General features: G+C 41.2%; 1 protein-coding gene and 1 pseudogene across 2 annotated transcripts in view; both read right to left on the bottom strand.

Annotated features, from left to right (window-relative positions):
- PAPSS1 (3'-phosphoadenosine 5'-phosphosulfate synthase 1) overlaps nt 1-23,861 on the bottom strand; it is a 103,923-nt gene that overhangs the window by 79,805 nt on the left and 257 nt on the right. Inside the window, exons 1-3 of one of the 2 annotated variants that reach the window (XM_023252877.2) lie at nt 23,254-23,274; nt 9,903-10,017; nt 2,826-3,061 (exon numbers count right to left, since the gene is read on the bottom strand). In XM_023252877.2, the coding sequence (XP_023108645.1) occupies nt 2,826-3,061; nt 9,903-10,014 (348 nt within the window). In that variant the 5' untranslated portion in view covers nt 10,015-10,017; nt 23,254-23,274. Of the gene's footprint in view, nt 1-2,825; nt 3,062-9,902; nt 10,018-23,253; nt 23,275-23,861 lie in introns of those variants that run through there. The other variant, XM_003985102.6, reaches the window with a different exon arrangement.
- LOC101089101 lies at nt 3,633-4,571 on the bottom strand (annotated as a pseudogene).

The raw sequence follows: 23,861 nt of genomic DNA, 5'->3' as shown, positions 1-23,861 counted from the left end.
ACTGATCCCAACTGTCCTTTTATATGAATGTATTTCCAAGTTTCTGTCCACGGCTCTCTTCTCATTCTATACAACTCTTCTATATACTCTATATATACTCAACTTCGACTGGGTTTTAATTAACAAAGTTAGTGATTCCTAAATCTATCTCAATTCTACACAGCTTTTCTGAGAACCAATTTTCCAATGACTTGCTTACTCTACTAGGATTTCAAACCTAACCCACCTAAAATGAAATAGTCATCTCCTCCCTTCCCCTCCTGTATTTCCTAACTCAAACATACCATCTTCTATTCAGAAAGAACCATCATTCGTGCTCACCCCAAATTCAACAATCAAGCAGGCACCGAGTCCTACCAATGCTACAGGCTTAAGAGCCCTCAAATAGGCCCCATCTTTTCCATTCCCATTGTTGCTGTTTGAATTCACTCTGAAAGCCTCCTCACCAGTCTCCTATCTCCAGACCACTCTCATTCCAAGCTTCAAAGGTGACCTTACTAAAATGCAAACCCTGAGACAGCGTTCCTTAGAACAATCTCAAACTGTCAAGTTTTGCCCTATGGGGCAAAGGCCTGAGCAGTCAAGGTTCATCATCGAACCTCTGCGAATAGCTCTAGCTTCATCTCCCCTCACATTCACCCTGCACGGCAGTCGTAACAAAGTACCTACAGTTCCCCCAAAAGACCAGACTCCCTCACATTTCCATGCTGCTGCAAACACTGTACTATGTCTCTGTTAAAATAGCTTTCTCCCTCTGGTCTCAATAGTATGCTCTGATTCATCCTCCATCACTCATTTCAGGCATCATCTCCTCTGCGATTCTTCCACAGCACCTCTCATATACATTTACCTAATCACCTGCTTCAACATATTGTAACTGTTCACATCTCTATGATCCCACCAGACTGGCAAGGAACTATCAGGTTTATTTTCAGAACCAAGATGCCCAAGTTCAATGGTGACATAGAATAATACACATATCCTGTATCATATGGTTTGATGCAAATATCACAGATTTTGACATGACCTAAGCACAGTCCAAACCTCACTCTCTGTGCTTTTAGAAGTGAGAGCAACAAATTTCGCTCTGTACTATGGAAACAAGGGGGCCAAAAAGCAGATCAGTACATACTTTTAGAAATCCAGCTGACAGCTCTCCAAATCACGTTACTTTCTCCTCTTCTAAGAGTTGCAAAGATTTCCAGAATGTGCAAGAATATCAGTTGTTACATTACGATGAAACTGTTTATATCAAGGATTCAAGAACTCAAACAACTATCATTGTCTTACACACTTCATGATCCAGTATACTTTAAACGGATGTATTGATGCTGATCCCAATGTTTCAGGCAAATGAAAAGTACTTAGTCCTCACAGGACCCTTTAGGACTCCTGCCATGGTTCAGTTAAGTGAATCTTTACAATTAACATTCCATCTGATACTTACCTGTAACTCTTACAGTTCATGTTTTATTTTGGCTTTAAAAAAAAAAGTCTATGTAACCATCCAAATTCATGATACAACACTAGAATTGTGCTATTATTTATATTTACTCAATACTTAGTACACACCAGGCACCATGCTGAAAGCTTTGAACGCATGATTTACCTAATCCTCAGAACAACACTGGGAGGTAGGCATTATCTGAGCTTAGGAAGGTCAACTCAACTGGCCAAGGTCATAACAGGCAGAGGTGAGATTCCAACCCATTGTTTCTGGCTCCAAAGTCCCTGCTTTTAACCACATAGTAATTCACCTGCTCTTTCACATCTGTACTATGCTGTCATTTAACAAACACTAAATATCTACTGTATTCCAGAAGCTGGGCTTGGCATCAAGATTATAAAGATAAATAAGATGTAGTTTCAGCCTTCAAGGAACCAGTGGGGGTTAGAGGCAATAAAGCGTGGTGAGTAAGTATATGGATTCCAATGACAGTGTCTGGGTACCTTGCTCTACCATGTACAGTGACCCTGGGTAATTTATACCTTTTTCCTCATCTCTGCCTTCTTCATTGGGTGATAAGAACTACGTGAGTTCATTCATGGTATACAGCTGGCGTTTAATAAATGTTAGCTGCTATTATTTTCATTACTACCACCACCACCACCACCACCACCACCACTACGACTGCTGCCACTATTACCATCACCAACCAATGAACTAGCATTTGTAATAAAACAAAGGGTTAGGGCACAATAACAAGGGCACCAAAGACAGGTACCCACAAAGGCTGAGGGAGAAAGGGAAGGCACTCAGGAGGAGATGCCTAACCTGAGCCTGAAAGCACGAACAGCAGTCAACTGATGGCGAGAAGAGAAGGATCGATCGAAGGAGAAGAGTGCCTTCCAGGTGGGGAAACAAAAATCTCACGTGAGAAATGACATGATTTTTAAGAGAACTACAAAACAGTGAATTAGTGCTAAAATAAGAGGAGGAATGTGATGAAAGAGGAGAGTGCTTCTGTCTGTGAGCAAAGAAGCCATGGTCAGGCACATGTTAAGAAACTTAAGACTTTCCCTGGGTGTCTGACACACATTGAGTATTCATTATACATTTATTGAGTTGAAAAGTCAAGCTTGAAATAATGTGGCCACTGGCTTGAGGTCAACAAGTTTGGTTATACTTTGGGAGGCAGGGGCATTCATAACAGGTTTTATTAAAATGGAATTTACTCAGAAAGTCCCAGCACAAAAGTGTTGTAGGTTAATTATTTTAATTTGAATTTAGCTTCGAAGCATACATGAGTGTTTCAATTACTTGTTTTGCCTGAGGCCATCTCACTCGATGATGTCAGAACAGCAATGGTACAAAAGCCACATACCTGAGTATAAGGGGATATAAAACTTGTGATGCACACTAAGCCAGCATCTGCAAAGAGCTTAGCAACTTCTGCAATGCGTCGAACATTCTCTTCTCTGTCTTCAGGACTAAAGCCAAGATTTTTATTGAGGCCTTGACGGATGTTGTCACCATCCAAAGTGTAGCATGGGATACCGTGGCAAACCAAGTACTCCTCCAGAGCCATGCTCACTGTGGTCTTTCCTGCTCCAGACAAGCCTAAAATTGAATAGTCCAAGCACATTTCATATGCAATGTTAGGAGACCACTTAGTAACAAAGAATTTAAATCACTGGCTTCATAACACTCATTACACGTAGCAATCCCTCAGTAACATTTATCCCACATTTCTCTACAAGATTTAGATCTTAGCTAGAAAAACATCTATAGTTTAAAGTAAGCATTTATGTTTTTTAAATAAATAGACATTTACGTAAAGTAGTACATTTGCAGTTCAAATAGTTCTAAATTGTACACTTCAGGTTTACCCAACTTCTTTGTTTTTTGGGTTTTTTAACTTTTTTTAATGTTTTATTTATTCTTGAGAGACAGGGACAAAGCGTGAGCAGGGGAAGGTCAGAGAGAGAGGGAGACTCAGAATCCGAAGCAGGCTCCAAGCTCCGAACTGTCAGCACAGAGCCTGACATGGGGCTCGAACTCATGAACTACAAGACCATGACCTGAGCTGAAATCAGACACTTAACCAACTAAGCCACCCAGGTGCCCCTGGTTTATCCAACTCCTAAAAAATGTTTCAGGGCAGCTACAACCACCAACTTAAACTCCGCGATTATTTCTTTGCCCATTCTTCTCTTTTCTTTCCCAAATAACTTCTTTCAGATATGGTGCAAAGTACAATTTATCCTGCTCATATTTTGTCCACTGCTCTTTAGGCAAGATATGCAGCCTTATGGTCAGGTCCACTGCTCTCTGAATGCAAAACAAGCTGTCATTATACAGGTTCTCAGGAAGCTTTATGACCTCTTTCACATCATCATGTTCATAAATGGTAACACCTCGCATTAACCCCAGTTTATTGAACCCTGCAGCATTGTAACAACCATTTTCAAATACCCTCCGGCCACTGGCCTGACGCGCAACAGCAGGCCTGCTGGCTATTTTACCCAAGACTGCAGCGCTGTATACTCAAGTATTTGTTTTTAATAATTCCTGTCTGTGCCCAAAGGCATCCTAGAAATCACTCCGTTTCAGATATGCACTTTGTCCTCCTGTTAACACTACTCCAGAGCTGCATGCCAACTTAAAAACTGAGTTACATGCCCAAATTATTTCTGGTGAGGGAAGAAAAAGGACAAATGAAGCTATCTCTATATCCTAGGATCAATACCTCTCAGAGACAACCATAGATAAAAGTATCTGGGAGTCCAATTTAAATTAACCTTGAAAGAATATCCTCATTTCAACTCACCTTCCTGTACCAATGATGTTTATTCACTAAACAAGAAGAAGGAAAAGGAAAGCATACATTCATGCAGAAACACATGCCATCTTGCTGAGTATGTAATTACAGAATTCGTAACTAAGGTGGTTACGAGGCAAGAGATAATCATGTATGGATTCCCCTGAAAGACATTATGAAGGTACAATTGATATGTTAAGAGAATCAATGGTGTTGAGGCACCTGGGTGGCTCAGACGGTTAAGTGTCTGACTTCAGCTCAGGTCATGATTTCACGGTTCATGAGTCGGGCTCTGTGCTGACAGCTCAGAGCCTGGACCCTGCCTGGGATTCTTTCTTTGCCCTTCTCTCACATGTGCGCCCATGCATGTGGTCTCTCTCTCTCTCAAAATAAATAAATACACTAAAAAAAAAAAAAAAAAAAAAAAGGAGGATTAATAGCATTAGTTGCTTTATACATTAAAAACCTGTATTAGTTTTATATTAAAAAATTGTATTAAATAAAATAAAGAATATTAAATATTAAAATTAAATATTAAAAATTAAATATTATTAAATAAATTAAATTAAATTAAAATTGTATTAATGAGCATAGCAGATATTTTCCAAAGATGCCCACAACAGAATTTCCGACCCTGCAAACTATTTGACAATGTGACATCGCCACTGTCACGTCAATAGGCAGAGTCTAATTCTCTACTCTTGAATCTGGGCTGGCCTTAGGACTCACCTGTTGCCAAAAGGATGTAGTGAAAACGACAATGTGTGACTTCTGAGGCTGGGTCAGAAAATGCTACCTGGACACTCCGTTTGAGAGAAGCCCACTATTAATACCCTGAGGCCACCGTGCTCAAGAGATCACTAGCAAGTGTTTCAGCCAGCTAAGCTCCCGGCTGACAAGCGGCATCAAGTGAGTTCGTGATCACGGACGCCAGCCAGATGAGCCTTCAGAGAACTGCAACCAAGCCAGACATCAGGGCAAACCGCCCAGCTGAGCCCTCCGGAAGTCCTTACCCACAAAATGGGAAGTGAATTAAAATGGCTGTTTTACACCACTAGATCTTGGCTAATCTCTTACACAGAGACAATAACTAGAAAAAAGAAATGGAGACGGGGAGGAACAGGAAAAACAGTTTTCTGTTTTTTATTGTTTTTAAGCACCAGTTGGACACTAAGCATCAGAAAGAAAAAAAATAACGCTGAAACCGGAAATCTTAGACTTTTTACACAAAACAACCTAAATCATAATAAAAGTACCTATTTATACACACATATATATATTATATATATGTATAATATATATATACACACACACACACATACATACATATACATAGTTTGAAACAAAGAATAGACTACTGAAAATTTTAGTTACTGACACAGGAAGTTTCGTTGAGATTACAGTGAACACAGACAAAAAGACAAAAAGCTAAAGCAGTTAGAGAAAATTAGCAGATAATCACAAGACAGATAATCCAAAACTTAGATAAGGAAAATGTGTATACCCGAAGAAAAGAAACCAAATGTATGAGATTGAATAATCCCCCACCTCCAATTCATACACATCTGGAACCTCAGAATGGGACCTTAGTGGTAAATAGGGTTTTTGTGGATGTAATTAAATTAAAACGAGGTCATACAGTACCAGGATGGGCACTAAATCCAGCGACTGGTGTCACTGTGACAGGGCCATGTGAAGACGAAAGCAGGAGACAGAGCACTGCATCTACAAACCAAAGAAGGCCAAGGACTGCCAGCAACCTCCGGCAGCTGGGAGAGAGGCCTGCAGCAGACTCTCCCTCAGGGTCTCCAGAAGGAACCAACCCTACCAAAACATTCATCTCAGACTCCCAGCCTCCAGAATGGTGAGAGAATAAATTTCTGCTGTTGGAAACCTCCCTGTTGTTTTGATGTGATTTGTTAGAACTAGGATGGGGAGAATTAGGGCTAAGACCCCTCCTAGGTTATTGGAGATGGATCCGAGAATTGCGTATGCGAACAGGAAACATCACTCAGGCTTAATGTGTGGTGGAGTACTTAGGAGGTTGGCAGAGGTATAGTTGTCTGGGTCTCCTAGTACACTAGCCCTGGTAAACTAGTACGCCAACCAACGTGGAAATATAAAAGAAAGTTTATCTGGAGTACAATCTGAGAAAAAGCAAACTATGCTCCAGGAAAATGACAACCCACTCAGTACCCCAACAGATCCTGATTAAACTACTGAATTGTGAGAAAAAGAAAGAAATCTTTACTTCCGGGGCACCTGGGTGGCTCAGTCGGTTTTAGCAGCCAACTTTGGCTCAGGTCATGATCTTGGGGTTCTTGAGTTCGAGCCCCACGCTGGGGCTGTCGCTGCTGTCAGCACAGTGCCGCTTCAAATCCCGTCCCCCTCTCTATCTGCCCCTCCCCCGCTGTGCACTTTCTCAAAAAGAAAAAAAAAACAGAAAAAGAAATCTTTACTTCCATTTCCAAAAATATTGTCAAAAAAAAAAAAAAACAGCAAAGGCTATAGAAGATTTGACAACATAATTAACAAGCTTGATCTAATGAGCATATCTAAAAACATTGCACGTATCGGGGGAATAGGTGTTCTTTTCAAAAAAATTTTTTTAAGTTTACTTATTTTTGAGACACAGGGAGAGACAGGGCATAAGCAGAGGAGGAGCAGAGAGAGAGGGAGGCACAGAATCTGAAGCAGGCTCCAGGCTCTGAGCTGTCAGCACAGAGCCTGACATCGGGCTCAAACTCAGACTGTGAGATCACGACCTGAGCCGAAGTTGGACACTTAACCAACTTAGCCACACAGGCACCCTGATGTTCTCTTCAAATATAAATTTATGAAAACTGATTACATACTAGACCATAAAGCAAGCACCAAAAAATCTGAAAAACAGTATTTATAAGCATCATTAGTGGTAAGATAAATGGAATATACCACACTCAAGAAAAGGATTACCCAATATCCTAAAGATCAATTTTCCCCAAATTGACTTTTTTTTTTTTTTAATTTTTTTTTTCAACATTTATTTATTTTTGGGACAGAGAGAGACAGAGCATGAACGGGGGAGGGGCAGAGAGAGAGGGAGACACAGAATCGGAAACAGGCTCCAGGCTCTGAGCCATCAGCCCAGAGCCCGACGCGGGGCTCAAACTCACGGACCATGAGATCGTGACCTGGCTGACGTCGGACGCTTAACCGACTGCGCCACCCAGGCGCCCCCCAAATTGACTTTTAGATACAATGGAATCCCAAACTAAATCCCTATCAAATTTTAGAGTTAAACCAATCACAATAAAGCAAAGAGCCCCCCTGCCCCACCACCAAAAAAACAGTCAAGATAGTCCTGATGAAGAATAAGGTAAGAGGACTTATTCCACTGGATTTCAAGACTTATAAATATATAGTAAGATAGTGTGGCAATCACAGAGGAACAGACCAGAAGAATAGATCAGAGAGCCCAGAAACAAATTCACACCTAAGTGGAAACCTGACATAACACAGTTGGTACTGAGGGGAAAAAAAAAAAAAAAAGGATGCCCCTTCATCAATGTATGCTGTTGAGACAACTGATTATCCGCATGGAAAAAAAAAGAAAATAGACCACTCCCTCATATACACACAAAAATCAATTACAGATGGATAAAGGGCCTAAATGAGAAAGGCAAAACTGCTAAAAGAAAATATAGGAAAAGAAACAATTTTTCAGGCTTCCAGATGAAAAAGGAAACCGCCTAAAAAGAAAAAAAAAAAAAAAATCAAAGTAGTCTCACACTTCTTCACATCATTTAATACCAGATTAAAATGGAGTAATGCTTTAAGAATTCCAAAACATAGTATGAACCAAATATATATTTTATCTGGCCAAATCATCGTAAAAGACAGGCAGACATTCTCAAACATAAAAAGCCAGGAAATTCAGGGCTGCCTGGGTGGCTCAGTCAGTTAAGCATCTGACTTCGGCTCAGGTCGTGATCTCATGGTTCCAGAGTTTGAGCCCAATGTCCGGCTCTGCACTGACAGCTCGGAGCCTGCTTCAGATTGTCTCTCTCCCTCTCTCTGCCCCTCCCCCACTCACACATGTGCGCACACTCTCCCCTCCTCTCTCAAAAATAAACATTAAAAAAAGAAATCTCAGGGAATTCAAAATCCAATGGAGGACTATCTTATAGAAACAACAACAGAACACAAACACTTAAAACTAGACCCAAAGAGAGAGCTCATGAGTGGACACACCATAATAAAAGGACTGATGATGAACTGGTGGATATAGAATCAACTTACTTACAGAGCTCAAACAAAAAACAATCATGAAAATTTAAGATTTGAGAACAGAATGTGTTATGAAAGTAGACAATGGAAAAGTAACAATTTAACAACAACCTAAACTTAAGAATGAGGAGATGAGAAGAATGTGAGGACAGGGTCTTCTTTCCTACAGAAACAATCAGACTTGTCTACAATTGAAGCATATAATTAAAAACACACACACAGGGGGCGCCTGGGTGGCTCAGTAGGTTGAGCATCCCACTTCGGCTCAGGTCATGATCTCGCAGTTCGTGGGTTCGAGCCCCACATCGGGCTCTGTGCTCAGAGCCTGGAGCCTGGTTCAGATTCTGTGTCTCCCTCTCTCTCTGCCCCTCCCCTGCTCCTGCACTCACACTCTCTCTCTCTCTCTCTCTCTCAAAAATAAATAAACATGAAAAAAAATTTTTTAAAAACGCATACACACAGAAAATAGGAATGCTGCTTTTCACCCATCAGCAAAAATTTTAAGGATTGGTAATATCCATGTTGATGAAAAGACACTTGGAAATGGACTCTCCCACACTGTTGGTAGGGGAGTAAATAGGTATAAAATTTTGGTGGTTAATTTTAAATACAATTAAATATTTTTAAATTAAATTTAATTTACAATTAAATACAAAATTTTAAATACAATTACTAGAAGTGAAAGAATCTGTCATTCTTATATGTTTATTTTTGAGATAGCACAAGTAGGGGAGGGGCAGAGAGAAAGGGACAGAGGATCTGAAGGAGGCTCAGTGCTGACAGCAGTGAGCCCAATGTGGGGCTTGAACTCACGAACCACAAGATCATGACCCGAGCTTAAGTCAGGTGCTCAACCGACTGAGCCACCCAGGTGCCCCAAGAATCCATCATTCGTAAAGCCACCTCCAAAATCTAGATCAACTGACCCTCTCACCAGCCCGCGCTGGCTGACCCGCAGAGAGACTCTGGGAGAACCAACGAAAAAAACAATCAGACGCCAAAGCAAAAATTCTTTTTTGTGAAAGTCTTTATCACTGTTTCTCTTCATATCGTTTACATCATTAGCTTCTTGAAGGCAGAATCCAGGTCTTGGTGCATACAAAAATTTATAGAATACAACATAGCTATTAACTAGAAAGTAGTTTTAAGATGCATTCTGGTTTCCCCCTTTACTTCAATAGCAATTCTGTAAAGAACAAAAGGAATTACCAAAAGGAAATAGGTTATAATTAAGCAACGCTGCCAGGTACATGCAGTGATGTTCCAGACACACAAATAGCTCAAAATTTAAATAAATACCCTTCATCCTTGTTCAAGACTGTCTATAAACACTGCTTTTGAAATTAACTGGTTTATTTCTCTTGATCTTACCTGTCAGCCAAACTGTGCAGCCACGAAAACCACCTCTGGTCCCCACGACCTGACCTCTCTTGTTCCTGCTGACATGGTGAGCTTGATAGGTGACATTAGTTGCTCTCTGCATCCCCTGGAAAAAATTAAAAAAAAAAAAAAAAAAAGAATTCTGATTTACCTCAGTCCTTTAAAAAGTAAATACATATTCCTTGCCGTCACTATTCTATGTAACATGCCAAAAGCAAGGAAAAAGATTAAAACTAACAGTTTTCTTTACAGTACCTAAGCATGGTGTTCAGTGATTGCCAATTAATTTAATTAATAATTTAATCAACTCAGCTAGTTTAATATTTGATTTAATTAATTTAACCCTCTGAGCCACCCAGGAACGCAAAAAACTCTTACTCCTGTGTTTTTACAAATGAAGATGTTAAACCTGAGAAAAGCTAAACAGCTTGCCCAAGTGCCAGTTAACAAGGGAGCAGTGGACTCCATAACCCAGTCTTCCACTCACTTAGGCCCTACTAGTATACCATGTGAACTAAACAGGGTCCCTACCCTCACTGAGCTGGCATCACACTGGGGGAGACAAAGCAGTAAAACTTGGTCGTATCAGAGCATGACAAGTGCGACTGTAAAAAATAAAACATGGTAAGCTGAAAAGAGACATCAGGGATGAGTACCTCTCTAGCCAGGACGATCAAGAAAGGCCTCTAAGAGGGTAGCACAGAAGCAGACTCCTAAACAAAGTGTGGAAGGAATGTCTGCAGGCATCATGAAATGCACAGTAGTAAGAGCTTTTGCGTTCCTGGGTGGCTCAGAGGGTTAAATTAATTAAATCAAATATTAAACTAGCTGGATTAATTAAATTATTAATTAAATTAATTGGCAAAATATGAAATTCATTGCTTATTTCCACACACACACAAAAAAAAGGAATGCAATCATTTTCCCAAATATTCTTCAACAAAAATGGCATAAATGTATACAGGTCTCAAAGTATCCAAATGGATATTTCTCCAAGCAAAAAATACAAATGACAAAAAAAAGCAGATTAAAAGATGTTCGACATCATTAGCCACCAGAAAAATGCACAGCAAATCAAAACCACAAAGAGATACGTATATCATCCACCAGGAGGGCTATAATCAAAAAGACAGTATCAAGTGCTAGTGAGAATACAGAGAAATTAGAATCCTCATACATTTGTGGTGAAAATGTAAAATACTACAGCCACTTTGGCAAACAGCAGTTCTGAAAATGTTAAATATAGTTACCACGTGACCAAATAATTAAACTCCCAGATACTCACAAGAAAACATGTCCACACAAAACATACATACCTAAGTTCCTAGCAGCTTTATTGATAAAAGCCACAAAGTGGAAACCCAATTGTCCACCAGTTGATAATTAGATAAAATATTTTAAAATTTACACGATATACCCACTCAACGGATGATCGGGCAACAAAAAGGAATGAAGTACTCAAACACGTTACAACTTGGATGAACCTCAAAAACATTAGGCTAAGAAGCCAGTCACAAATACCCATGTATGGTATAATTCCATTTATTGAACTGTCCAACACGAGAAAAGCTAGAGAGACAGAAAGCAGATTAGTGACTGCCTCAGGCTGGGAGACTGGAGGGCAGGGAGAGTGACTGGTAACGTGTAGAAGGATCTTTTGGGATTATTAAAATGCTCTAAAATTGATTGTGATCATGGCTGCAAAATGAAAAATATTAAAAGCCATTTATGCATTTTAAACAGATAAATTGAATGGTATGCATATTATATCAATAATGTTGTTTTCTATACAAAACAAAATGAATTAGAGTCTCTATTTTCTCTCCCTATGGAGCAAAACCATAATTAAGGTTCTTTTTAATAGCATGCCTTTACAAAATAGGTACGTGACAGCATCCTTTTTTGATAGGGTGTTTGTATTTGATACTGCTTATAAGCTCTTACTTTTTGAGGCAGTTTTATTCATCATTCATTCAAAACTATTTACTGAATACATACTACATGCTTGACATTCCTCTAGGAATGAAACAGTTTACAGTACCAATAAAAAATCTCTGTCCTCTTGGGACTTTTATCTGGTCCTCACTCCTAGTGCGGTGGTTCTCAAAGTGTGGCCCCAGAAGAGCAGAATCAGCGTATCCTGGGAACTGTCAGAAATGCAAATTATTAGATCCTGCCTCCAGGCCAACTGAATCAGAAACCCTGGGGCAGGGCCCAACAATCTGTATTTTAAAGCCTTCCAGGTGATGATGATACAAGTTAGTGCCTGAAAGCCACTGGACTAGGGATGCCTAGGTGGCTCCTGTCCATAGAGTATCAGACTCTTGATCTGGGCTCAGGTCATGATTCCAGGGTCATTGGATGGAGCCCTGCAATGCTGAGCCTAGAGCCTCCTTAAGATTCTCTCTCTCTGCCCTCTCCCAGCCCCCCTGCCACTCCCCAACTCAAGATTCTTTTCCCCTTCCCCTGCATATTCTCTTTAAAAAAAAAAAAAAAAAAAAAGTCACTGGTCACTGGAAGAGACAACAGGGGGAAGAAAGACCAAAATGATTAAGTAAATTATATAAGTTATACAGGAATAAATATCAGAAAGGAGAAAAGTAAATAAAGCAAAATTGTGAAGAAATATCAGAGAAGTGATGTCCAGACAGAGTGGCTTCACCAAAAAGAGGACACTTAAGACCTGTGATGAGCTGGGGCGGTGGGGGGGAGGTGAAGCACCTCCAGACAGAAGGAAGAGTGAGAACGCAGAAAAGTGAAAGTGTGGACGAGGGAAATCTAGAGTGGTTGGCAGCCAGTCTGAACAACTCCTGTGAAGCCAACACTCATAAATTCAAAGCAATACCAGTCACTAGGACAGTGTTTTCCGCAGCCACATCAGGGGGACACAGGTTGAGGCATGTAACAGTCAGAGTAGATCCAACCAGGGTTGTGGTTTGGCCCAGAGGTCTTCAAAATGGGGAACAAACACCCTTGGAGGCATAGAAGCATGACCTTTGTAAAGGAATGCATTTCTATCCAGATCTTCAACTTCCAGATGTACTCTCTTCTAAAAACGGTCTGCCCGAGGCGCCAGGTCTCTCTTCCCACTTCCCTGCCGACAGTGCAGGTACTCCTAGTGCACCAGACAAAGGCATCTCTGCCCTTCTGGGTCCTACCATCACTCATTGTGGAAAATCCTCTGAGGCCAAAGGGACAATCTGCCAATTCTTTTTAATAAGTACACCACAAGAGTCACACCCCTCACCCACTAATCGTCTCATTAACAGATGGATTTCCAATAAAATTATATTATACATGTTCAATAATCACTTATGAAAAATTATAATATGGGTCACCCGACTTATTTCTCTTCAATAAACTAATGAAGCAAACATAACTTTCCAGCTCCACATTTCCAAGATCTTAAACAAAAACAAGGTTCCCCACACAGATATCCTCATCTCTTGAGGAGGGACACCTCTACCCAGAGGTCACTAGTTTCAGCCCCCAGCCAGGCTGCCTGGGGAGAAGGGGGTAGGGTGGGGGGGGTGCTACACAAGTCAGCTGCAAAACCTGTTTGACTCAGGTCATTTTGCTTTGGGATTTGTTCCAAGTTATTTCGGTTTGGGGCAAGAAGAAACATGTATCTAATGAATTTTAATTCATTCTGGCCATGTAAAATACCTCCTGCTTTCTTTTTAAATTGAGTAGAATGTATAAAATTACCTGAGAAGCTATAAACCAACCACTGAGGATGTGGCTGGGAGAAAATATAGGATAAGCAGAGATTGTCTGTTTTAATCACTAGAAAAGAATGTTACCTCAGGGTTTCTTGCCTCCCACATTTAAAAAAATTCTGGCAGCAGGGACGGCAGTCTAAGGACGCTTATTGTTTATGGATGTTTGATCTTTCTCATATTACAAAACAATCTTAAAAAGAAAAAAAAGCTCTGCCACAATCTCCTACCTCCCAGTTTCTCAGAGTAAATTAAAAAACACTTTTCTTAAACTACCGGAATAGCAAGGAGGTGGAATTATGCCTGAACTTTACTAAGAACCTAAAGGCCACTCCCACATGCAATCTCCTAGTTCCCCTTCCCTTCTTTTCCACCCTCCCACTGGCCAAATCCTTCCCCCAATTACACCCACAAGAAATGACATTAGTGACTCACTAAGGGCCAAGAGTGAGTCGTTTCCTTCTGATTCTACATTCCTGCTCAGTCTTCAAGGGCCTAGCTTCTATCCACAGGACAGAGAAATCAGGTTTATGGTTTCCTTCCTAATCATCTGGGTGGTTTGTAGAAATATTTATGTGGCCTGGTGTGTGCACCCAGGCAGTCCCTGTAACATTTACCGCCTATATGGTTTGCCTGTTCTTGAGGGACCGTTTTATACTTTCAGGTGTCTTTCTATGTACATATGTTTTGACTTCCTTGGGTGGGTAGGTCAAGCGCAGGGAGCTGCAGTTCTTGGTATTTTCCCCAACGTTCCAACTCTTCTCTTGTGCCTAGTCAGTGCTCAGTAAAAGTTAGATATAAGGCACTTATTTTAAGGTATGATTTGTTTTCCCTGCCTAACGTGCCAATGAAGACCAACATTCAGCAATCTTAAGTCTAGCAGAACCGGGATGATTCATTTCAACAGAATTTATTCACTTTCAACACATAGGGCTAAACAACTCTCAGTCCTGTTACCAGGCTAACTTCACATGGCCTCTGACAATTGTGGTGCACACTTTCTACACATTTGACACACTTCTGTCATGATGCACACAAGTGGCCCAGGGTGCCTTTTTGGACTGTCCTTAATTTCCACATGGGCAGTTTTATTATTTTGTCCACTTCCCTATGGGACAAATGAACTTCTCCTATGATGCCATTTAGAGAATTTTATGCCTTATGAGTTTATCATGACTTTATGAGCAACTCTGCCTTTTTAAGTGGAATGTGTAAAAGCAATGAGCATATACCAAATAACAAGTATAATTCTGGACTCGACATCTATCATCCATCCCACCACCCACCTTAAGCTGACTGCTAAACAGTGTATTCCTGAAAGGGTGTTACGGAAACTGGTCTGGATCACCCGGCAGAAGAACCAAGCGGCACTCGGAGATCTTGGAAGGCAGGTTTATTTTAGACCAGTGGGCTCAGAGATCACCCTCCAGAGGTCTGAGCCCAGAGCATCAACAGAGGGGACAATTTATAGTCTGTTACTTCTGCATTCCTCATTAGTAGTAATTTGGTGCCAGTGGCAGCAAGCAGGGTGGGAAGAAGAACCCGGAAGGGGAGTCTTCAGGCCGGAGGGACTGGAGTTCCCCTATCAGTCCTGTCGGCCATCTTATAACAGATTTTTCCCTGTCAAGGGAATCTCTGAAACGGTAACAGTCATGTTTCTTTCATGTCTCAAGACATACTATGGAGAGATGGTAGCGTAACATGTGAATAAAGTGAAGACATGGCAGAGTACATACAAAAAAGAAGAAACCTTGGGGCGCCGTGTGGCTTGGTGGGTTAAGCATCCGACTTACGCTCAGGTCATGATCTCACGGTTCGTGGGTTTGAGCCCCATATCGGGCTCTGTGCTGGCAGCTCAGAGCCTAGAGCCTACTTCAGATTCTGTGTCTCCCTCTCTCTCTGCCCCTCCTTCACTCATGCTCATGCTCTGTCTCTCCCTGTCTCTCAAAAATAAATGAACATTGAAAAATAATTTAAAAAAAAAAAAGAAGAAACCTTTAGTTCACAGTCACTGATAACTTAGTTTAGTTACTCACAAGTGGAATTAATCTTCTGAACATTAACAAGCCAAAGGCAAACAGCAAAAGTGAAGCTCATACATTGCTGGAGGCTGAGAAAACTTGAAAATACTATACTTAACACCGTGAGATTCCAAAACATGCTGCACAGCAACACTGGAATGATGTTGCTCATCAGGAAGCGAATCTCAGGCTCTCCCCCAGACCTCATGAATCAAAACTAAGTCCCTAGGAGGCTTATCTGATTGCCATCAACTACCATGTATGCACTCTGTATATACATCATAGATACCCAACTAGTCTGTTTCAGCAACCTTTTTGTACTGAATCAAAATTTCAAAATGTCGGTACCTTTAATGGAAGGGCCCTAGGATGACCTCCAGGTAGAAAGCCCAGCTCTAAGATTCCTAGAAGTGAGAAATGAATCTAAGTCTATTTTAGTCATTGATCCCTTCTAGATACTGGGGATAAGATAACATTTCAGGTAAGGAGACAAACTATAAATAAAGAAATCATTACGCCATGAAAGACCCCTGCATCTCCCACCATAGTGACAGTGGGGCACTCCCCATACATACGAAGGGAGTTCAGAAGCTGGACAGACAAAAATACACTAACGTTTACCTCAGATGTTGATATTAACTACTAAAACGATGCAAGAGTACACAAAAACCATGGACACAAATGTTCACAACAGCATCACCCATAAAAGCCAAAGAACAGAAACTCAAATGTCCATCACCTGATGAATGGATAAACCAAATGTGATATATATCCATAAAATGGAACATGATTCGACCACCTAAAAGAATGAAGTACTGATAACATGCTACAACATGGATGAACCTTGGAAACATTACACGAAGTTAAAGAAGCCAGATGCAGTAAGCCATATGTTGTAGGATTCCATTTATAGGAAAATTTGGAATAGGAAAATCCAGAGACAGAAAACATTATGGACTGTCAGGAGCCAGAGAGAAAGGAAGAGGTAGGAAGGGGAATGACTGCTCATGGGTACACGATTTCTTTTTGAAGTGAAAAAATGTTCTAAAATTAGACACTGGTGATGGTTGTACAACTCTGAATATACTAAAAAAAAACTTAAACATAGTTGTACAACTCTGAATATACTAAAAAAAACTTAAACATACAAGAGATAAAGACACAGAGAAAGGATGCAAACATCAAGGAAACTAGAAAGAAGACACAGAACAACGGCTACATTCATTTAAATTGAAACTGGACTTCTATACATAATGTCTAACATTCCCACTATTTTTATTGGTTAAAACTCACTCAGTAAGGAATTATATCCTTAGAAAAGGACATTTCACAGAAATAATTACCACTTAGGTAAATACCAAAAAAGAAAAAAAGTTATTCTCTTCATTTACATTACTTAGTAACTTGCTTTCAAAACAATTCAGAGTTGGGAATTTTAAGCGTCCGACTTCAGCTCAGGTCATGATCTCACGGTGAGTTCGAGCCCCATGCGGGGGCTCTGTGCTGACAGCTCAGAGCCTGGAACCTGCTTCGGAATCTGTGTCTCCCTCTCTCTCTGCCCTTCCCCCACTGGTGTGCGTGCACACGTGTGTGCTCTCTCAAAAATAAACATACAAAAAAAAAGAGCAAAAGATGGTAACTTCCAAGCTGGTGAATAAGAAAATGTTATTATCAACTGGATCTTACTCTAAATTCCTAATTTTGCATATCAGAGCTATGCAATTTCCTTCCCCTTTTTCTTACCCAAAACAAAGCGGAGAAACAGGGTCTCTCAGCTTCAGGAATAACGACTCCTTGAACCAGAGAATTCTTTGTTGTGGGAGCCATTCTGTGCACTGTCAGATGTTTAGTAGCATCTCTGGCCTCTATCCAACAGATGCCAGAAGCACCCCCAGCACAGGCACACGCTAACAATCAAAAATGTCTCCAGACACTGCCAAACACCCCCTTGGGAGTGGCAAAATCTTATCTGGTTGAGAGCCACTAGAGTAGAGAACTACTTCTCAAAATTCAATGTAACAGAGCTCAGGCTGGGAAAGTTTATTTCACAATTCACATGTAGAGACACAAGTATGCTGAGGGGGAAGCTAATACTGCCAGGTATCATGCCAGAAGCCAGGGCTACAGAATCACCCAGAACTAGGATTCCAAAGTAGCCACTAGCTCTCAAAATTTCTTGCCCTGGAAAGAGAGTAAAAATGAATACATGAATACATAAATACACAGAGAGTAGAAGAAATGCTGGCAGCCACCCCAAAGTTACTATCTAGACATGCCCTGTCAATACAACTTTCTGAGATGATGAAAATCTTCTATACTGTACTGTCCGATACACTGGCCACTAGGCAGTGGAGTGCCTGAAATGTGGCTAGTGCAGCTAAGGAAAAGAATCTCTTACTTTACTAATTTTAACTAAATTTAAGTTGCCACAGGTGGCTAGCAGCTATCAGATTCGACAACACAGATCCAGACCTTGCTATCGTTCTTGTTATTGTTAGTCAACATTCGTAAGAGTACATTCTTGGTGGAAATCCAGCTTTCCTTCTCCTTTAGGCAATTTTTCCAGCAGCAGATCAATACCTGCCCCTGACCATGGCCAGGCCAATGCTCTGAAGAATGAAAATATTGGCCTCTGCCTCGGCCCTTCATAAGCTGGGTGTTCTGCATGCGTGTTTCTGTTCTGTTCCACCTCAGTCTCCTCCAAAATCCAGAATGAGGTACTGGCCTTCTGTGAAAGGCATCTAACAGTGTATGGGACAAACTGCTCAAAAAAGGTAGAACTGGTAAAAGGGAGAATTATCTCGTTCATTTATTTGTTTGCTTTTTAATTAACTCTTTCCCAGGTAGAATACAATACCTTCTCTGTCTTTTTACTACTGCATCCCTAGCACCTAGAACAAAGGCACACACAGAGTAGGTGTTAAATATTTGATGAATAAATAATAACAAGGGGGCACCTGGGTGGCTCAGTCAGTTAAGCATCTGACTCTTGATTTCGGCTCAGGTCATGATCTCACGGTTGCGAGATCAAGCCCCACATGGGACTCCATACTGGGCGTGGAACCTGCTTAAGATTTTCTCTCTCTCTCTCTGTCCCTCCTCCCCCCCCCCAAAAAAAAATAAAAATAATAAAAAATAAGAAGAACAACACCTTAAATATTGTTCATGTGCCAGGTATCACTATAGTATTTCAAATATACTGACTTACTTAAACCTCACTATAGCAGCACCTGGGCGGCCCAGTTGGTTAGGCATCCAACTCTTGATCTTGGCTCAGGTTGCAATCTCACGGTTTGTTACATGGAGCTACCCCCACTCCCACCCCTACGGGGCTCTGTGCTGACAGCACAGACCCTGCTTAGGGTTCCCCCTCTGCCTCTCCCTCACTCGTGTGCATGTGCACACTCTCTCAAAATAAATAAACTTAAAAAAATTTTTTTTTATAATGTTTATTGTTATTTTTGAAAGAGAGACAGAGAGCAAGCAGGGGAGGGGCAGAGAGAGAGGGAAACACAGAATCGGAAGCAGGCTCCAGGCTCTGAGCTGTCAGCACAGAGCTTGACGCAGGACTCAAACCCACAGACCACGAGATCATGACCTGAGCTGAAGTCAGCAGCTTAGCCAACTGAGACATCCAGGCACCCCTTCAAAATAAATAAACTTAAAAAAATAAACCGCACTATAACCCTAGGAGATATGCACTATCTCCTAGTGGAGATATAGGTCCACCATAAGCTGTATCTTATTATTCACATTATTACCTTTGAGGATGAGGCACAAACGTATTACGGTAACATGCCCAAGATCACACAGGTGGTGACAAAACTATAATCTGAATCCTACCACATATGAAGCATATTCTCTAAAGCTGTGCAGAGATATTAATGTTATCTAAGTATTTTAATGTCTGAAGCACCCAAGCTTACTATGTACCATATTCCTTATCCCCATCTTGTTATATGAGAAGCTCAGTGTAGACACAAAACATCTGTAATGAAATATCACTACATAATACGTGATAGTGGCAGCATGCAACATAATACAGGGGTGCATACCCAATTCAGCAATGTGTAAGAGTGTGCGCACACAGGAGGGAGGGCCACTGCATGATAAACAAGCCCACAGCTCTGCGAAGATTCTAGGAAGTGACAAAGGTTAACATGCAGCCCAGGCACAAGGAAAGGCTTGTGTAAAACCATGAGGATGAAAGGTACAGAAGAAAAGTTGGGGCTGGAGATATGGAGCTATGGAAATTTGGGGAGTAGCAGGAGATAGGGGTATGGAAAGGCAAACCAGAATGAGACTACAGGTTGCTTCTGAATGTCAGACCACTCCGTGGGCTAGAGGCTCCAACTCCCCAGTAAGGCAGGTCCAAGCAAGGAATTCAACCCAACATGATTCTACCAAATGGGTGAGTAACCCCTGGACCTGAACTGAGTGCCCCACATCTCCCTCAGCCCAACTCACACACTCCTGAGGGCAGATAAAAGCTAGTCCCACATTGGGGCGTCTGGGTGGCTCAATCGGTTAAGTGTCCTCTTGGTTTCGGCTCAGGTCATGATCTCACAGTTACACGAATTCGAGCCCCATGTCAGACTCTGCACTGAGCGTGGAGCCTGTGTGGGATTCTCTCTCCCTCCCTCTGCCCCTCCCCCACTCACACTGTCTGTGTCTCTCTCAAAATAAACAAACCTAAAAAAGAAAAAAAAAGAAAAAAGCTGGTTTCAGTATAGAAAGGTTCAGTCAGATGGAGAATGAAATGCATTACATCTGATCCTTTGTCAGACTGAGGTATGAGGAAGCTAACAAAGCAAGTTTATTCCTGATTTCTCTTTAACCATTCTTGTAGATGTATGGAGACATCTCCCTCTAATACTAAATAATGCTCCCCAATGCCAGAACATTATATTTTCCTAGGTCTTTCCTAGCTATCATGAAGCCCCTTCTCTTACCTGTTCCTTCACAGGAGATACTACCCAAAGCTTAGGACTTAGTCTCTCATTTTTCTCTTCATTCTCTAACTCAAATTTAATCATCAAATCTTTATTTCCAATCTTAACCCACCTCAGTCCCTATCATGTTGTCCACGTGTCCCTACTGAGTATTCGAAATGAGGCTAGTCTGAATTGAGATGTGTAAGTGTAAAATACACCCTTAAGTAATATATCTTAGTAATTTTATGTTATGATAGTATCGAAGTTACATTTAGGTTGAAATGACTGTTTTAAATATGTTGGGTTAAATAAAAGACATTAATCAAATTTATTTCAACCTGTTTCTTTTTTCTTCAATGGACCCTCTAGAAAATTTTCAACTACATTATGTGGCTCTCACTATATTCCTATGGAGAGCATATCTACTAAAAGCTGTCTTGCGTGTGCAGCATGCTTAAAATTGGATCCACCACTAAGAAACTCTATGACATCGCTGTGCCTCAGTTTCTTCATCTATAATATGGAAATACTACTTGTAATAAATAGGATAACTGTAAAAATAAGAACTATACACATTTACTATATGCCAGGCACTGTAACTGTATGCCAGGCACTGTATATGCCAGGCATACTGTATATGCTCCTTTAAATCTTCACAACATCCCAGTGAGACCAACACTTCCATTTTACAGGTGAGCACAGGGAAATCAAGTGACTAGCCAAAGGTTATGTGGTTAGTAAAGAGCAGAGCCCAGATTTGAGCCCAGGCAGCTTTAAATGACTATCTCTCATGATATCCACTTCAGAAATTTGCAAAAATTCAGTAAGTTAACTTGAGTAAGACATTTAAAACTGTATTGGGCACACAGTAAATTCTCCTTCAGTGTTTAACTTTTATCAGCATTACTCCAGCCTCCAGCCTACTTCCCAAATTCCCAGCACGGCACAACTTTTCTCCCCATTTCTCAAGATTAAAACCTCAGGATCCAACTTTTAACACGCCTCCCTCTTTTATTCCCTAATTCTAGTTAGTCAGCTCCTTCTTACTCTTCCTTGTGTGTTTTTAATGCACCTATTCTGCTATTCCCACAGGCGCTTTAACCCGGCCCTTTGCACCCTCGCATCGGATAAATCAATACCAAGAACAACTTAAACAGTGTTCATGTACCAGCACGCTCTAAATCTATTAGTTCATTTAGACCTCACTATAACCCTATCTGTTTTCTAAGACTTCCACATCTAGGCTCTAACAGTATCTAATTTCCTCAGTAGCCCAACCTTCCTGGAAATCCACTTTCATCATGTGATGGAAACTTTAAAGGAGTATGGGTTCTTCACACTTGTGTGTATCAGCTGACTTCAATATGTGAAAGGAAAATATGACGGATGTTCTCTATTGGGGCAAAAAAAGACTTATAAGGCCCAGAAAATTAAAAATTCTAGCCTCACCAAAAATCTCCCAAGGAATCAAGTCTTAACTGAGCTAACATTAACAACTGCATAACCTAGCCCCACCCTACCCATTCAAACTTCTCTCCACTCCTCGGTAAAAATTCTCCAGAGTGGTTAAACAAGGTTTCCTTGTTTCTATAAAAAATAGTATTATTATTAATTCTTATTTCCAGCCTTTATTCATACAGTTCCTCTCTGCCTCACAAATCTGGGCACATTTCTCTTCCATAAACTTTCCCCAAACATTTAGGATAAACTAATCTCCCTTCTAAACCGCGATAAAACATGTCTTGCACTAGTCACTGTGGTCTGAAATACTCATCACCTGGCAAATGTCACTTCCAGCCCCAACCAGGCCATGAGCACCTGGCCGGAAAGCATGGAGTCCCTCATTTTTCATCTTCTCCATCAGTGGCAAAGGTCTCTACAAAGAATGAACACCTATTTGGCAAACAGTTAAAAAATAAATTATGGACGGTGTAAATGAAATCATCTGTAAATACCCTAATTTAGCCAACCTTATTTCACGAACTGAAAAACACCATGAGGTACAAGAGCCACACCAAGTTACATGGTAGTGGTTGCACTGCGCTTTCAAATTCATTATCTTCTTTGCTCCTCGAAACAACCTAGAGAAGTGCACACTATTACACCCTTGTTAAGACAGCTAAGGGTTAAAGAAATAGAATGTTTTTCCTCAAGTTCACTCAGCTACTAAATGGCAAAGCTGGAACCAGAGACCAGGCCAGTAGTCCAGTGCTCTTTCCAATGTTCTAATTCACCTTTTATTCCTTTCCCTCCTTATCACATAAGATTAAATAATTAAAAGAAGAAAGGAATCAGGTGAGAATCTTAAGTAACAACAGATATGATAAACTCACATCAAATGAATATTTGCCTGAAATGGCTTTTTTTTTTTTTAACTCATCAAGGTTAATGATGATTTACGAGGTTGCATTTAAAATTAAACCTCATGATCGGATTGTACTGTGAAATAAAAACCCATCTAAACTTAAAACCAGCGCCTTTCCTGACTCCAAAGTTGGACACCACCTCCCCCTCCCCCACCTCAATCTGCTCTATACTTACAGTATCTTAAGGCTGTTTCTCATCAAAGAAATAAGGAAGGAAACAACCTCCTGAGGACACAGCACTTAACCATCAAATCCAACTGGCAGTCCTTGCTAAACGTTATAAACCATTAGTCTACCCATACCTTACTGTCTCCAGGAATCGAGTCCTTAAAGCTCCATGTTATTTGTCAAACATTCCGATTTAATACTGAGCCACAAAGAACCTCAGTTCAGAGCAGTCTCAACTCATGAATGGCCACATTGTTGGGTACTCTCCCTTCACACTGAAACTCGCAAATGGAAAGACGTGGCGATGGATCCAAACCTGGGATAAATGCACTGGCAGAGCCAAGGAAAACCACGAACGCAATGAAAATGCGCCCGCCTTCGCCTCCTCTGCAGACCTTCTGGCCACTCCAAGAGATGCGGGGAAGCATCCCCCTGTCGGGGGTGCACGCTTCCGTAGCCGTCAGCTCATTCCCGAAAGATTTTCCGCGAGGTCTCATCTGAGTCGAGGAGCACGGTAAGGGAGCATTCTTCCCACGAAGGGTGGGTCGGACCGCACACAGAGCCCAGCTCGAGACCCCCCGCCGCGCCAGCCCGTCTGGCACCCCCCACCGCCCCAGCTGGAAGGCGCCGCGGGCCTCGGGTACCATCCCCCGAGCTCCAGGGAGGATGCAGAGGAGGCGGGAGGGAAGGAGCGGCTCCGGAACGAGCTGCAACCAGAGCCTCCCAGAGCCTCCTTCGCTTC

This window comes from Felis catus, chromosome B1 (genome assembly GCF_018350175.1).
Source record: "Felis catus isolate Fca126 chromosome B1, F.catus_Fca126_mat1.0, whole genome shotgun sequence".
NCBI lineage: Eukaryota > Metazoa > Chordata > Mammalia > Carnivora > Felidae > Felis > Felis catus.
Note: the sequence above shows the minus strand (reverse complement) of the source record. Positions and strands in the feature narration are given on the sequence as shown.